General features: G+C 46.3%; 1 protein-coding gene across 2 annotated transcripts in view; it reads left to right on the top strand.

Moving 5' to 3' along the window:
• Positions 1-16,604, top strand: part of LOC134909933 (pantetheinase-like) — a 96,327-nt gene that overhangs the window by 33,736 nt on the left and 45,987 nt on the right. For both annotated transcript variants that reach the window (XM_063917360.1, XM_063917357.1), the window contains 3 exons: positions 13,616-13,746; positions 13,995-14,187; positions 15,806-16,097. In XM_063917360.1, coding sequence (XP_063773430.1) covers positions 13,616-13,746; positions 13,995-14,187; positions 15,806-16,097 — 616 coding nt within the window. The remainder of the gene's footprint in view (positions 1-13,615; positions 13,747-13,994; positions 14,188-15,805; positions 16,098-16,604) is intronic.

Raw genomic sequence — 16,604 nt, 5'->3', positions numbered from 1 at the left:
CTCCAAATGAGCCTAAGATGAGAGGTCAAGGTCAGTGAGGAGACAGAGGAATGTTGAAAAAAGGAATTAGCTCTGGGGTGAAAACCAAAAACTGCAAAAAATGGAGACACATTGGTGGAGGAATGACAGGCATTATTGTAAGCGAACTCCGCCAATGGAAGAAACTCAGACCAGTCATTTTGGAGTTTGGCCGAGTACAACCGCAAATATTGTTTTAGTGATTGATTAACTCGCTCAGTCTGCCCGTTGGATTGGGGATGGTAGCCTGACGTTAAAGATAATTTCATCTTCAATGAGACACAAAAAGATTTCCAAAACTGTGCAATGAATTGTGGACCCCGATCGGAAACAATATCAGTGGGTAACCCATGGAGTCTGAAAACATGGCGGAGGAACAAGACTGCCAATCCCTGGGCAGATGGCAATCGGGGAAGAGCAATGAAATGGGCCATTTTACTAAAACGGTCCACTACCACCCATATGACTCGGCATCCGGCTGACAGAGGGAGGTCCACCACAAAATCCATGGAGATATGAGACCATGGCCTAAGAGGAACATTCAAGGGCATAAGCTGACCGATAGGCAAAGAACGGGGAACTTTATGCTGTGCACAGACCTGACACGAAAAAACAAACTCCTTAATGTCTTTGGAAAGACCAGGCCACCATACTGAGCGGGAGACTAATTCCAAAGTCTTAGCGATTCCCGGATGCCCGGCAACTTTGCTATCATGAAACTCCGTCAAAACAGTTGCTCTCAAAAACTCAGGGACAAAAAGACGACCAGCAGGAGTATTTCCAGGAGCCTGATGTTGAAGCAGCTTTAACTGGGTAAATAAATCCTGTGTGAGGCCTGCCCGAATGACTGAAGACGGAAGTATGGGAGTAACAGGACTGTTGTCTTGAACTGGAAGAAAACTGCGTGACAGGGCATCTGCCTTGGTATTCTTGGAACCTGGCCTGAAGGTGATAATGAATTTGAAACGAGTAAAAAATAAAGCCCAACGAGCCTGCCGGGCATTCAGTCGTTTAGCTGATTCAATGTATTGAAGATTTTTGTGATCAGTCAAAACTGAAATGATATGAGTCGCTCCCTCAAGCCAATGCCTCCACTCCTCGAAAGCCCATTTAATAGCCAGCAATTCCCGGTTACCAACATCGTAGTTGGATTCAGCAGAAGAGAATTTTCTGGACATAAAGGCACAAGGGTGTAATTCAAGGGAATCCGGATCCTTCTGAGATAGGATAGCCCCTACTCCAACCTCTGAGGCATCAACCTCAACAATGAAAGGCAATTCTGGGTTGGGGTGTCTGAGGACAGGGGCTGAGACAAAGGCTTGTTTCAAGGTCTGAAAAGATAGCTCGGCTTCACGTGACCAATTGGTAGGATCCGCTCCCTTCTTAGTCAGTGCCACAATGGGAGCAACTAGGTCAGAGAAAGAGTGAATAAATCTTCTATAGTAGTTCGCAAACCCTAAAAAGCGCTGAATTGCTTTTAAGTTGGTGGGTTGCGCCCAACTAAGGATGGCTTGGAGCTTCTTTGGTTCCATACGGAATCCCCGAGGGGAAATAATGTATCCTAAAAAGGATACCTCCGTGACATGAAATTCACACTTCTCCAGCTTGGCATATAGGTGATTTTCACGTAATTTTTTTAGAACCTGACGCACCTGGGTAACATGTTGTTCTACAGAGTCAGAATAAATCAAAATATCGTCTAAGTAGACTACAACGAATTTTCCAAGAAATTCACGGAGCACATCGTTAATGAGATCCTGGAAAACTGCCGGAGCGTTAGACAGGCCGAATGGCATAACCAGATACTCATAGTGGCCTGACTGAGTACTGAATGCCGTTTTCCACTCATCCCCTGACTTGATTCTGATGAGGTTATATGCTCCTCTCAGGTCAATCTTAGAAAAAATCACAGCCGAACGTAGCTGATCAAAGAGGACAGAGATCAGTGGCAGAGGGTAAGTATTTTTTACTGAGATTTTATTCAAGGCTCTAAAGTCAATGCAGGGTCTGAGTGAACCATCCTTCTTCTCTACGAAGAAGAAGCCTGCACTTAAAGGGGATTTAGATGGCCTGATAAATCCTTTCCCTAGGCTTTCTTTAACATACTCATTCATGGCCACAGTTTCAGGTCCGGACAATGCATATAACCTTCCCTTAGGCAAAGTGGCACCAGGAATTAGCTCAATAGCACAATCATAAGGCCTATGGGGAGGCAGAATATCCGCATTGCCCTTGGAAAAAACATCAACAAAATCCTGGTATTCCACAGGAATGGGTGCGGGAATGGCAGCAGCTATTCTGATGGGAAGCGTAATACATTCCTTATTACAGATGGTACCCCATTGTGAGATCTCCCCCGACTGCCAATCAATGATGGGATTATGAAAGGCCAGCCAAGGGTGACCCAGAACCACTGGAACTGCTGGGCAATGGGTGAGGAAAAACTCAATTTTTTCAGAATGCAGAGCTCCTACCGAGAGTAGAACAGGAGGTGTACAGAGAGAAATAACCCCATTGGACAAGGGACTCCCATCTAAACCATGCATGGTGATACACCTACCCAAGGCTAACTGAGGAATACCTAAGGTCTTGGCCCATGTCAAATCCATAAAGTTCCCTGCAGCTCCACTGTCCACAAAAACAGAGACCGAGGAACAGAGGCTGCCAAAGGAAACTTTAGCTGGGACTAACAGTGAATTATTTGAGGAGATAAGCTGCAGACCAAAGTGAACCCCCTCACAATTCACTTGGTCGAGACGTTTCCCGACTTGTTCGGACAACTACGGGCAAAATGTCCCTTACCTCCACAGTATAAACAAAGACCAGAATTTTGCCTTCTGGTTCTTTCTTCAGAAGACAGTTTGGAGAGACCTATCTGCATAGGCTCCTCTATGTCCACAGGGATGGAAAAAACACAAGGAGTTGACCCGACAGATGCTCCTTTTTCAGCCCTCCGCTCTCTGAGCCGACGATCAATCTTAATAGAGAGCTCCATGAGTTTATCGAGAGTCTCAGGAGCGGGATACTGAAGGAGACTGTCTTTTATAGACTCAGATAAGCCGAGGCGAAACTGACTGCGCAGGGCTGGGTCATTCCATCCACAGTCGTTCGACCAACGGCGAAACTCCGTACAATAAATCTCTGCGGGATTCCTACCCTGTCTGAGAGCACGCAACTGACTCTCGGCGGATGATTCTCTATCAGGGTCGTCATACAATAGCCCTAAAGACTTTAGAAAGGCGTCTACAGAAAATAAAGCCGGATCGTCTGTCTTTAAACCAAAAGCCCAGGTCTGAGGATCCCCCTGAAGCAGAGAAATAATAATTCCAACCCGCTGAGCCTCCGTACCTGAGGAGACTGGTCTCAAACGAAAATAAAGTTTACAAGACTCTTTAAAATTAAAAAACTGTTTTCTATCCCCAGAAAAACGGTCAGGCAGATGCATTTTTGGTTCAGGAATGACCCTCGGGGAAGTCCGTAACAGATCTTCCTGTGACCTCACCCGAAGAGACAGATCCTGAACCATCTGAGTAAGCTCTTGAATCTGGCTAACTAGAAGCTGGCCAGGATTTGGCCCGACACCGGTGGGATTCATGAGGCCGACAAATCTCCCAACTGAACAAGGGAAAAAATTAACTCCTGTTTAATTTTAAATTTAGTCTGGCCGGTGATAATGTTATGATTCCCGTACTCCAGACCAGAGGAGATCTTATGGCAGAGGTCTGAGTACTGGAAAGATATACTGGTTGTGGGAGCAGGAGAGCCTAGTAACCCCTGGCGCCCTAACTCCGTTGTCTCGCCCGTGTTATCAGAAATCCCCTGCGAGACTATGGTTGCTTGAGCCCATGGCAGCCGCGTTCGAAGGGCGGATTATGTCTGCCCAACCCCGATGCCCCCTCAGGTCTTAATGGGAGACAAAGGGAAATCCGAGACAGGGTGATAACAAGGGGCCCTCTGACTAAGCAACCAGGCCAGGGGTTACAAGCTAACTAACTAAACCAAAAAGTATGTGCGGACTAGCCGCCAGGGAAAAGGACAACCAAAGATCCACTGATCCGTAACTCCTATCCAGCACCGCTGGATACCAGAGTGGATCAGGGGGAGCGGAATCCTCCGCAAAAGCTCCAGAACACAAAGATACAAAATAATAAACAGTAAGCGGTCAAGCCGCAACACACGGCTACGCCGCGACTCACGAATACCACAGGATGTTAAAGGTGCTCGGTCAGACTCCAGGAACAGATGACAATTTCCGAGTACAGGATCACTGAGGACAGGAACAACCGGATTGAGCAGGACTGGAAACTCTCTGTAACCAACACAGGCAAACAGGAAGCTATCACCGGCGTCTGTGAGAAGTCCAAAGGGTGCTTATAACTGTGAGCTCCCCAATCAGGAGCCAGACTGGGTAATCACAAGTAATGCCGTGCAGCTTGCATGCTGCACGGCCAGCACACCATTATACAATTAGAAAAGACCCAGCAACGGGGAACGCGGCCCGAACGTGGCGTCCCCATTGCTAGGGTCTGAGCGGCTCCGTGCGCCCGGCGTCTAGCGTTGCCAGGGAGCCGGCGGCTGTACGCGCACGGCGTCCCTGGTTGCTAGGCGCCGGGCCGCACCGACGAGCGGACCCCGGCGCCTAACACTCTACCGCCTAAGACTACCATCATAAAGTGTAACATTGAGGCTATTGACACCACTTCCCTGTCCTCCCTGTTTGACTCACTCCTCTCTCCTATTCTCTCTCTTTCCTGCCCTGAAGAAGCTACTTCCCTATACATGCATCCCTTACCTCTGCTCTTGACTCTGTCGCCCCACCAACCGCTATTCACCCTCGCAGATCTACCCCTCAACCTTGGCACACCAAATGCACCAGATATCTGCAAAAATGCTGACGTTCCGCTGAGCGACAGTGGAGGAAATCACGCCCTAAGGCCGACTTCCTCCACTACAAATTTATGCTCTCATCCTACTTTGCTGCCCTTACCCTCTCCAAACCATCTTACTTCAAAACCCTCAGCTCCTCCCAATCCTCAAACCCCTGGCGCCTCTTTGCCACTGTCAACTCGCTCCTCTGCCCACCCCCGCCTCAACTCCCCTCTTCACTTTCTGCTCTTGACTTTGCCACCTACAGTACTACACATCCAAAATTGACTCCATTTGTCAGGACATAAAATCCCACCAGAACCTGGCCAACACCCCTCCTCCATTTCCAACCCCCCCCCCCCCCTCTCCTTCCTTCCTACCAACTCTGACATCTTTCTTCCCTGTATCTGGAGAGGAAGTCATGGTTCTTATCCAGTCCTCACCCCCTCCACCTTCCCACTTGACCTTATTCCCTCCTGCCTTCCCTGCTTCTTCTCTTCTTCTGACTGTTCCCATCTTGCCCATCTACTCAATCTCTCACTCTCATCAGGCACTGTCCCTTCTGCCTTCAAACATGTGCTTGTCTCCCCTATTCTTTAAAAACCTACCCTTGATCCAACCAATCTCTCCAATTACTGACCCATCTCTCTCCTCCCTTTTGCCTCCAAACTCCTTGAGCTTATTGTCCACAACCGCCTCACGGTCTTTCTTTCCTCCATCTCACTGCTTGACACTTTCTAGTCTGGTTTCCATCCTCTGCACTCCACTGAATCTGCCCACATGAAAGTCTGCAATGACCTCCTTGCTGCTAAATCCAGGGGCTACTACTTTCTGCTTATTCTTCTTGACCTCTCTGCTGATTATGACACTGTAGCCCACCCTCTCCTCCTGCAAATCCTTTACTCCCTTGGTTTGCATGATACTGCTCTGTCCTGGCTGTCCTCCTACATTTCTGACCGTTCCTTCTCTGTCTCCTCTCATGACTCCATTTCCCCCCCACTTCCTCTACCAGTAGGTGTCCCCCAAGGTTCTGTTCTTGGGCCTCTCCTTTTCTCTCTGTACACATCCAAATTAGGTGAGCTCATTAGCTCTTTTGACTTACAATATCATCTCTACGCTGACGATACTCAAATCTACCTTTCCTCCCCTGACCTCTCCCCTGCTCTCCTTGTGTATCCAACTGTCTCTGCTATCTCCTCCGGGATGTCCCAGCACTTTCTTAAACTTAACATGTCTAAGACTGAGCTGATCATCTTCTCTCCTTCACGCATAACCTCACCTCCCACAATTTCATTATCCATCGATGGCACAACTATCTCCTTTAACCCCCAAGTGCGATGTCTTGGAGTAATCCTTGACTCCTCCCTCTCCTACAAACCACACATTCAGTACCTCTCACAAACCTGCTGTTTCCATCTCAAAAACATCTCCAGGATCAGACCCTTTCTCACCCAGAATGCTACTAAGACCTTCATCAACTCAGTAGTCATCTCCAGATCGGACTACTGCAATCTCCTCCTATCTGGCCTCCCTCAAAAATGACTCTCTCCACTCCAATCTATCCTCAATGCTGCTGCCCATCTCATCTTCCTCACCAAACGTACTACACCCACATCCCCTCTCTTGCAGGGCCTTCACTGGCTACCCTTCCCATTCAGAATTCAATTCAAGCTTCTCACACTCACCTACAAAGCCCTCACCCACTTTTATCCCTCTTACATCTCTGACCTTATTTCTCTTTACATTCCCACCTGTCCTTTTCGCTCTGCTAATGCACGCCATCTCTCCTGCCAACTGATTACCTCCTCCCACTCCTACCTACAAGATTTTGCACGTGCTGCTCCCTATCTCTAGAATTCTCTACCTTTCCCCATCCGACTCTCCACAAAACTTCAAACGGGCTTTCATAACCCACTTCTTCACCAAACCTAGCCAACTCTCCTCCTAACCCTCTTGTCTATGCTCACTGTCTATCCCTTCTGTGTCACCCCGGTCTGTTAGCCCTTCACCTTTTAGATTGTAAGCTTGCAAGAGGAGGGACTTATTTCCTCATGTGCCTTTCCTTTTCTTACTTACACTATCTTATACTCCATACTCCTCTTGATGACACCTAAACCCTGGTTTTCTATACCTGTCCTATATTGTCTTGAACTGTAAGTGCTGTTTTCTTGTTTGCTCATTTGATTATGTACTGTGTAATGGGCGCTGCCTTGTGGTGCCATAAATAAAGGTTAATAATAATAATAATAATAATAATAATAGTCCACAATGATGGTAAAGCATGAAAAAGTATCATATGTGTGTCGATCGCTATCATGTTGACCATCTGAAACTGTCAACCTGTGCCTGTCGACCATAAGCACTGTTGACCCGACCTAATGCATTTCAACCATTAGTGGTCGACCTATTCACTGTAGACCGGATGCCACTCTGCAGGCAGTGCATTAGAATCAGAAGAATGGCAACATTGGGCTCAATAACTTAAGATCTATATTAACACATTCCTTGTAGAGGCAAGGTAGAGGACAGAGGCATAATTACAGTGGGGGTAGGGGGTGCTGTTTCTATGGAATGTGGACTTTATCTGGTGCCTACCTCCCCTGAACACAGCTCATACCACCTAAGGGCTGTAACACACACTCCGGTTTTTCCCGGATGGCAAAAAGCCGGACAAACTTTGTCCGGCTTTTTGCCATCCGGGAGAAACCGGCAGAGTCGCTCACACAGGACGGCTTTGAGCCGTGGGTGATGCTGTGCGCATGCGCAGCATCAGACACGGCTTCACCAAAAACCGTTGTGTGTGAAAGCTCCCCTTCACACACATGGTTTACTGGCTCCAAAGACGGCCCGGCGGCCGCCCGGCCGCCGGACCTTCCAGTGGTGAGACCCGGCTGCAACCCGGCAGCCGGGCCGGGGCCGTGCAGTGTGAAGGGACCCTAGCCCTCACACTGTTAACTACAATGCCGGCACGGGAAAAAGCCGTCCAGCTTTTTCCCGGCCGGCAAAAGCCGGGTAGTGTGTTTCAGCACTAACACTGCTGGCAGGACCGGAATTAGACCTTGTGGTGCCTAGGGTGAAAGTTCCCCCCCCCCCAATCAAAACAGGGTTAGTGCTTGTCGAAGGCGTGTGGCAAAAAATAGGGGTGTGGCTTCAGGGGGAAGGGGCATGGCCAAAGAATAGTACCAATTTGCATTACACAGCACAGTGGTGTCTGTCAGTCACATTTCTCCACACAGTAGTACACCTTATATACATTACTCAAGGTAGAGCACCTTACACAACACAGGAAAAACAAAAACACAGAGAAAAAAAAAAACCTGATTAATGCCTTTTATATTATTTGTCATTTTTCATTATAGTATTGCCCCATAAATATTATTACACAGACCGTAATGCCCATTACAGATTATGCCACACACCGTAATGTACATTACACGTTATACAACACACCATAATGCACATTACACATTATTCCACACACCATAATGCCCCTTACACATTATGCCACACACCCTAATGCCCATTCCACATTATGCCACACATCATAATGCCCATTCCACAATATGCCACCCACCATAATGCCCATTCCACATTATGCCACACACAGTAACACCTATTACAACTTATGCCACACACTGTAATGCCCATTAAATGTTATGCCACACACCATAATGCCATTACATGTTATGCCACACACCATAATGCCCATTCCACATTATGCCACACACCGTAACACCTATTACAACTTATGTCACACATCATAACGCCCATTACACATTATGCTGCACACCGTAATGCCTATTACAACTTATGCTACACACTGTAATGCCCATGAAATGTTATGCCACACATCATAATGCCCATTATGTATTATGCCACATGCCATAAAGCCATTACATGTTATTCCACACACCATAATGCCCATTACACATTATTCCACACACCATAATGTCCATTATGCATTATACCACACAACATAATGCCCATTACGCATTATGCCACACATTGTAATACCCCTTGCACATTATGCCACACACTGTAATGCCAAATACTTATTATGCCACACACCATAATGCCCATTACACGTTATGCCACTCACCATAATGCCCATTACATATTATTGTCACGCTGCCGCCCCGGGCTCCTTACTTACCTCTCTGGGCGCGCTGGTCCTCTCTGCGGCCGTCCGCGCTGGCGGCTCCCGGCTCCCGTCGCTCGGCCCGGCGTCTGGGTGGATGACGTCATCAGGTACTTCCCACCAACCAGCTGGTGGTGGGAAGTATAAATTCTGGCATCAGGCGCTGTATCAGTGCCTGAGTATCATCAGTTCCCCAGGAGTGGTGATCGCCAGACTTCTGTGCCTCCAAGCACCTCCGTGCCTCCAAGCACCTCCGTGCCTCCAAGCACCTCCGTGCCTCCAAGCTCCTCTGTGCCTCCAAGCACCTCCATGCCTCCAGCACCTCCGTGCCTCCAAGCACCTCCGTGCCTCCAAGCACCTCCGTGCCACCAGCACCTCCGTGCCTTCAAGTACCTCCGTGCCTCCAAGCACCTCCGTGCCTCCAAGCACCTCCGTGCCTCCAAGCACCTCCGTGCCTCCATGCACCTCCGTGCCTCCATGCACCTTAGCGCCTCCAAGCACCTCAGTGCCTCCAAGCACCTCAGTGTCTCCATGCGCTTCAGCGCCTCCAAGCACTTCAGCGCCTACAAACACTTCAGTGTTTCCAAGCCCCAGTGCACGTTAGCGCAGTTGTGCCTCCAGCACCTAGTATTCTTCTCTGATTCACCAGCACCTTTCAAGTTCTGTTTTCAAGGAGACCTTCAGCGTCCACACGTGCCTCCTGTCTGCCGACCTGATCCTGCATGAGGAAAACTTACATCCGGCCATCTCTGCTGCGGCCCAGTTGCGGTTCCTCTTCCCGGTCACCGGAAGAAACCCCGAGTCCACAACACTCCCAAACCAGGTCTGTGATAATTATGACTCACACATTAATGCTCATTATTAGTGATGAGCAGGTTCGGTTCCTCGGGATCCGAACCCCCCCGAACTTCACCCATTTTACACGGTTCCGAGGCAGCCTCGGATCTTCCCGCCTTGCTCGGTTAACCCGAGCGTGCCCGAACGTCATCATCCCCCTGTCGGATTCTCGCGAGATTCGTATTCTATATAAGGAGCCACGCGTCACCGCCATTTTCACTCGTGCATTGGAGATGATAGCGAGAGGACGTGCAGCGTTCTCTCAGTTTCTGTGTTAAGTGTGCTGCAAATATCTGTGCTCAGTGTGCTGCAAATATCTGTGCTAAGTGTGCTTGCAAATATCTGTGCTCAGTGTGCTGAAAATATCTACGTTCTCTGCCTGAAAAACGCTCCATATCTGTGCTGCATTGTAGTATATAGTAGGAGGACAGTGCAGAATTTTGCTGACCACCAGTATAGCAGTACGGTACAGTAGTCCACTGCTCTACCTCTGTGTCATCAAGTATACTATGCATCCATACCTGTGCTGCATTTTAGTTGTACGCAGTATATATAGTAGGAGGACAGTGCAGAATTTTGCTGACCACCAGTATATATATAGCAGTACGGTACAGTAGTCCACTACTCTACCTCTGTGTCATCAAGTATACTATGCATCCATACCTGTGCTGCATTTTAGTTGTGTGCAGTATATAGTTGAAGGGGACAGTGCAGAATGTTACTGTGACCACCAGTATATATATAGCAGTACGGTACAGTAGTCCACTGCTCTACTTCTGTGTCGTCAAGTATACTATGCATCCATACCTGTGCTGCATTTTAGTTGTGCGCAGTATATAGTAGGAGGACAGTGCAGAATTTTGCTGACCACCAGTATATATATAGCAGTATGGTACAGTAGTCCACTGCTCTACTTCTGTGTCGTCAAGTATACTATGCATCCATACCTGTGCTCTATTTTAGTTGTGCGCAGTATATAGTAGGAGGACCGTGCAGAATTTTGCTGACCACCAGTATATATATAGCAGTACGGTACAGTAGTCCACTGCTCTACCTCTGTGTCTTCAAGTATACTATGCATCCATACCTGTGCTGCATTTTAGTTGTGCGCAGTATATAGTAGGAGGACAGTGCAGAATTTTGCTGACCACCAGTATATATATAGCAGTACGGTACAGTAGTCCACTGCTCTACCTCTGTGTTGTCAAGTATACTATGCATCCATACCTGTGCTGCATTTTAGTTGTGCGCAGTATATAGTAGGAGGACCGTGCAGAATTTTGCTGACCACCAGTTTATATATAGCAGTACGGTACAGTAGTCCACTGCTCTACCTCTGTGTCGTCAAGTATACTATGCATCCATACCTGTGCTGCATTTTAGTTGTGCGCAGTATATAGTAGGAGGACAGTGCAGAACTTTGCTGACCACCAGTATATATATAGCAGTACGGTACAGTAGTCCACTGCTCTACCTTTGTGTCGTCAAGTATACTAAAAAAGTTCAATAAAATGACCCAAAAATCCAAATTAAAAGCATCTGATGAGAAGCGTAAACTTGCCAATATGCCATTTACGACACGGAGTGGCAAGGAACGGCTGAAGCCCTGGCCTATGTTCATGGCTAGTGGTTCAGATTCACATGACGATGGAAGCACTCATCCTCTCGTTAGAAAACTACAGTGCCACTCCTAGATGGGCGAGGTGTTTGTGTCGGCCACTTGGGTCGCTTAGCTTAGTCACACAGCTACCTCATTGAACCTCTTTTTTTCTTTGCATCATGTGCTGTTTGGGGGCTATTTTTTAAATCTGCCATCATGTCTGACACTGCAGTGCCACTCCTAGATGGGCCAGGTGTTTGTGTCGGCCACTTGGGTCGCTTAGCTTAGTCACACAGCTACCTCATTGCACCTCTTTTTTTCTTTGCATCATGTGCTGTTTGGTGACTATTTTTTAAATCTGCCATCCTGTCTGACACTGCAGTGCCACTCCTAGATGGGCCAGGTGTTTGTGACGGCCACTTGGGTCGCTTAGCTTAGTCACACAGCTACCTCATTGCACCTCTTTTTTTCTTTGCATCATGTGCTGTTTGGGGACTATTTTTTAAATCTGCCATCCTGTCTGACACTGCAGTGCCACACCTAGATGGGCCAGGTGTTTGTGTGGTGTGAGGTGTTCAGAATAGACTGGAAATGAGTGGAAATTATGGTTATTGAGGTTAATAATACTATGGGATCAAAATGACCCCCAAATTCTATGATTTAAGCTGTTTTTGAGGGTTTTTTGTAAAAAAAACAGCCGAATCCAAAACACACCCGAATCCGACAAAAAATTTTCAGGGAGGTTTTGCCAAAATGCCAAAACGCGTCCGAATCCAAAACACGGCCGCAGAACCGAATCAAAACCAAAACACAAAACCCGAAAAATTTCCGGTGCACATCACTACTCATTACTCATTACACTGTAATGCCCATTACACATTATGCCACATACAGTTATGCCCCTGACACCATTTTATGCTCCACACACAATAATGTCCCTTATTTACTTTCAAATTACTTGCTTGTTGCCAGCAGTCTCACGCTCGTTGCCAAGGGTTTCCTGCTTTTGGCTTCATGTTCATTGCCAGGAATTTCCTACTCATTGGCAGAGGTCTTTTGCTCATTGCCAAGGGTTCCATGCTCATTGCAGGGGTTACCTGCTCTTTCCCAGGTGTCTCATGCTTGTTGCCAAGGGTTTCATGCATGTTCTCACTTCTCAGGAGTTTCATGTTCTTGGTTCCATTCTCGTTGCCAGGGGTTTCATGCTTATTGCCAGGGGTTTCCTACTCATTGCCAGGGGGTTCATGCTCGTTGTCAGGGGTTTATATGGTAGAAGATGCATTTCTGCATTAGGACCTCTAGCATCTGTCTGTCTCCCTCTTTGGTATCGGTTGCAACTGGTGCCCATGCAGCCCCCGATGCCTGCTGGAGCCATTTAAGTGTGCAGGTGGCAGGCGCCTGTGAGGTAAAAGTGCCCCGGGCAGCCATCTAGCTAGCCCACAACAAAAACTGCTCCTGTCTGCTGGGAAAGACTGTGAATATGAACTACTATAAGGGTTCTACCCATTGGCAATTCTATAATAGGTCCCTGGGTCCAGGTGGGCCCACACTGCACACATTGTACCCATGTTTTATTACTTTCCTTTTTTAGAGTCCGACATCGGGCGCTGAAGCAAAAATAACAACCAAAATGGCCACAGTGCATGTGCAGTAGTGAAATTAGTCTCCGGAACATGGCAGGCACCATGTTTCTGAAGACCTGTGCATGCACAGTAGACTCTGGCACAATGCAGTGGAGAGGTGTCTCTCTCTAGAAGCATTGGGGTGGGGACCTCATAATACTGTTGCTATGGGGCTCATAAAGTTCTAGTTACGCCCATGGCAAAAATGGTTCGCATTGGAGTTCGCAACATGCATTCTACTTTTTAAAAAACATTTATTACCAACAATATTTTTTGTTGCTATTAAGCGTTTTCTTCTCTTGGAAGCCCTGATACTCTTTGGTGAGACTCTGAGGTGTCACGGAACTTAGATTGAGAAATGCGACACTATAGTTTACCTTTTCTTGCCATGTTAGAAAGCCTTTAAAATTTAAATTAAGATAAATGAATATTTATTCACATAATCTCAGTCATACATGTAGCATTGAAGAGGTGGGAGGACATTTTTTGATAAAAATTATACTCTGAAATTATTATTTTTTATTTTATTTCCAGGGCGCTCATTTAATTGTCACGCCAGAAGATGGTATTTATGGTTGGAGATTTACCAGAGAAACAATTTATCCTTATCTAGAAGATATTCCTGATCCTAAGGTCAACTGGGTTCCATGTTCCGATCCTGAAAGGTACAAAATGGTCGTCTATCTGACACAAAATATATGTGCTATATACTGTAGAATTTACTGGGTTTTAAATATTACATATATATATTTGAATAATAAGAGTGGTAATAAATTATGTGGCTTTTTTTGTAGCCATTTCCTCAATAAATAACAAGAAACAATTACTATAAAAGAATATTGAGGAAAAACAAACACAGGCTAAGAAATAGTTTCAAACATAAATAGAATAAAAATTATTTTGAACTTTGTAGGTTTGGTCGAGCACCTGTTCAGACAAGACTGAGTTGTATGGCAAAACATAACACTATTTATGTAGTTGCAAATATCGGAGATAAAAAATTGTGTAATATTACTGATGTTGGATGCCCAGATGATGGTCAGTATAACTATAACACTGCTGTCGTATACGACTCTGATGGAAAGCTAGTAGCACGTTACCACAAGGTATGTCATATTTGTGTTATTATTGTGAGGTGAATGTCATGTAATGACATTGGGGGTCATTCCGAGTTGTTCGCTCGCAAGCTGCTTTTAGCAGCTTTGCACACGCTAAGCCGCCGCCTACTGGGAGTGAATCTTAGCTTATCAAAATTGCGAACGAAAGATTAGCAAAATAGCGAATAGACATTCTTAGCAGTTTCTGAGTAGCTCCACACTTACTCGGCATCTGCGATCAGTTCAGTGCTTGTCGTTTCTGGTTTGACGTCACAAACACACCCAGCGTTCGCCCAGACACTCCTCCGTTTCTCCAGCCACTCCCGCGTTTTTCCTAGAAACGGTAGCGTTTTTTCGCACACACCCATAAAACGGCCTGTTTCCGCCCAGAAACACCCACTTCCTGTCAATCACATTACGATCACCAGAACGAAGAAAAAACCTCGTAATGCCGTGAGTAAAATACCTAACTGCATAGCAAATTTACTTGGCGCAGTCGCACTGCGGACATTGCGCATGCGCATTAGCGACTAATCGCTCCATTGCGAGAAAAAAATACCGAGCGAACAACTCGGAATGACCCCCATTATTTCCAACAGTGAGTGTCATGTCATTTTCTGTTTCAACTGGCAAAACTTTAAACTTGGAAAATGGCATTTATTCACCTGATACTGTACTTTCATCCCTTGGATTAGCAATTTGGGAAAACTAAAACATACTTTACATAAGACTACAGTATATGCCTACTCATATCAAGATGAGGTGTAAAAGGTAATGTACAATAGCTGAAAGGTGAATACACCATGCCCATTCTAAACTCCTACGGTATTAATATACTTTTAATATTATTATTATTATTATACAGTATTATACTTGTGCCCCTATTATAAGTAAAGATGTGCGGGTTCAGATTTTCTCAGTTCTTAACGCCAAAATTAACGTGAGTTTAACCAGATTTTTCTTATTGACTAACCAAAACATGTGACATCCGAGAGCCAATAAGATGCCATTTTGAGATCCCAGTAAATCCAGGTAAATCCGAACCCACACATAACTAATTGATAAGAGTTATTTGTAAGGGTGATTCAGATCTGATCGCTGGGCTGCAAACTTTGCTGTCCTGCGTTCTGATAGTCGCCGCTCCCAGAGGGAGTGTAAATTCGCCATGCAAGTGTGCGATCCCATGTGTATGCCGAGCTGCAAAAATCCACTTTGTGCAGTCTCTGCGCAGCCCAGGACTTACTCCTACAGTGTGATGAGAACAGACTGATTAGGGCCAGAGCTGACGTCAGACACCCTCCCTGAAAACGCTTGGGCACACCTGCGTTTTTCCGGACACTCCCAATAAACGGTCAGTTACCACCCACAAATGGCTTTCTCCTGTCAATCACCTTGCGAACGCTCGTGCGATCAGATTTTTCGCACCATCCCGTCGACCGGCGATACCATTTGTTGGTGTCTGATGCGTGTGCGCATTGCAGTGCATATGCATGCGCAGTTAGTACCTGATCGCCCGCTGAGCAAAAACGCACAGTAGCGTTCAGGTCTGAATCACCCCCTGTATTTGCTGTAGAAAATAACATCAGTATTATAACCCGTTCTTTCTAATAATTCATATGTTTTGCAGTATCACCTGTTCCTCGGGGAGCTCCAGTTTAATGCACCCAGTGAACCTGAGTTAGTGACATTTGATACCCCATTTGGAAAGTTTGGTATCTTCATCTGCTTTGATATTCTTTTTTATAACCCAGCTGTTGCCCTTGTGGTCCAGCACAATGTGGACACTATTCTGTTCCCCACTGCATGGATGAACCTCCTCCCTCATTTAACTGCTATAGAATTCCACTCAGCCTGGGCCATGGGAATGGGTGTAAACCTTCTCTCTGCTAACACCCATAACACAAGCAAAAGGATGACAGGTAAGCACCGAACTAGAGTCATAATAAAGATTTACATTTAGACTTATTTTTATGTAAATGCAGGTTGAGTATCCCATATCCAAATATTCCGATATACGGAATATTCCGAAATACAGAATTTTTTGAGTGAGATAGTGAAATCTTTGTTTTCTGATGGCTTAATGTACACAAACATTGTTTAATACACAAAGGGGGTGATTCCGAGTTGTTCGCTCGCTAGCTGCTTTTAGCAGCATTGCACATGCTAAGCCGCCGCCCTCTGGGAGTGTATCTTAGCTTAGCAGAATTGCGAACAAAAGATTAGCAGAGTTGCGAATAGAAATTTCTTAGCAGTTTCTGAGTAGCTCTAGACTTACTCACAGATTGCGACCAGCTCAGTCCTTTTCGTTCCTGGTTTGACGTCACAAACACACCCAGCGTTTGTCCAACCACTCCCCCGTTTCTCCAGACACTCCTGCGTTTTGCAACTCGAAAGCCTGCGTTTTTCCGCACACTCCCGTAAAACGG

The sequence above is a fragment of the Pseudophryne corroboree genome, chromosome 4 (assembly GCF_028390025.1).
Source record: "Pseudophryne corroboree isolate aPseCor3 chromosome 4, aPseCor3.hap2, whole genome shotgun sequence".
Lineage (NCBI taxonomy): Eukaryota > Metazoa > Chordata > Amphibia > Anura > Myobatrachidae > Pseudophryne > Pseudophryne corroboree.
The sequence above is the reverse complement of the archived record's forward strand: the minus strand, read 5'-3'. Positions and strand labels throughout refer to the sequence as shown.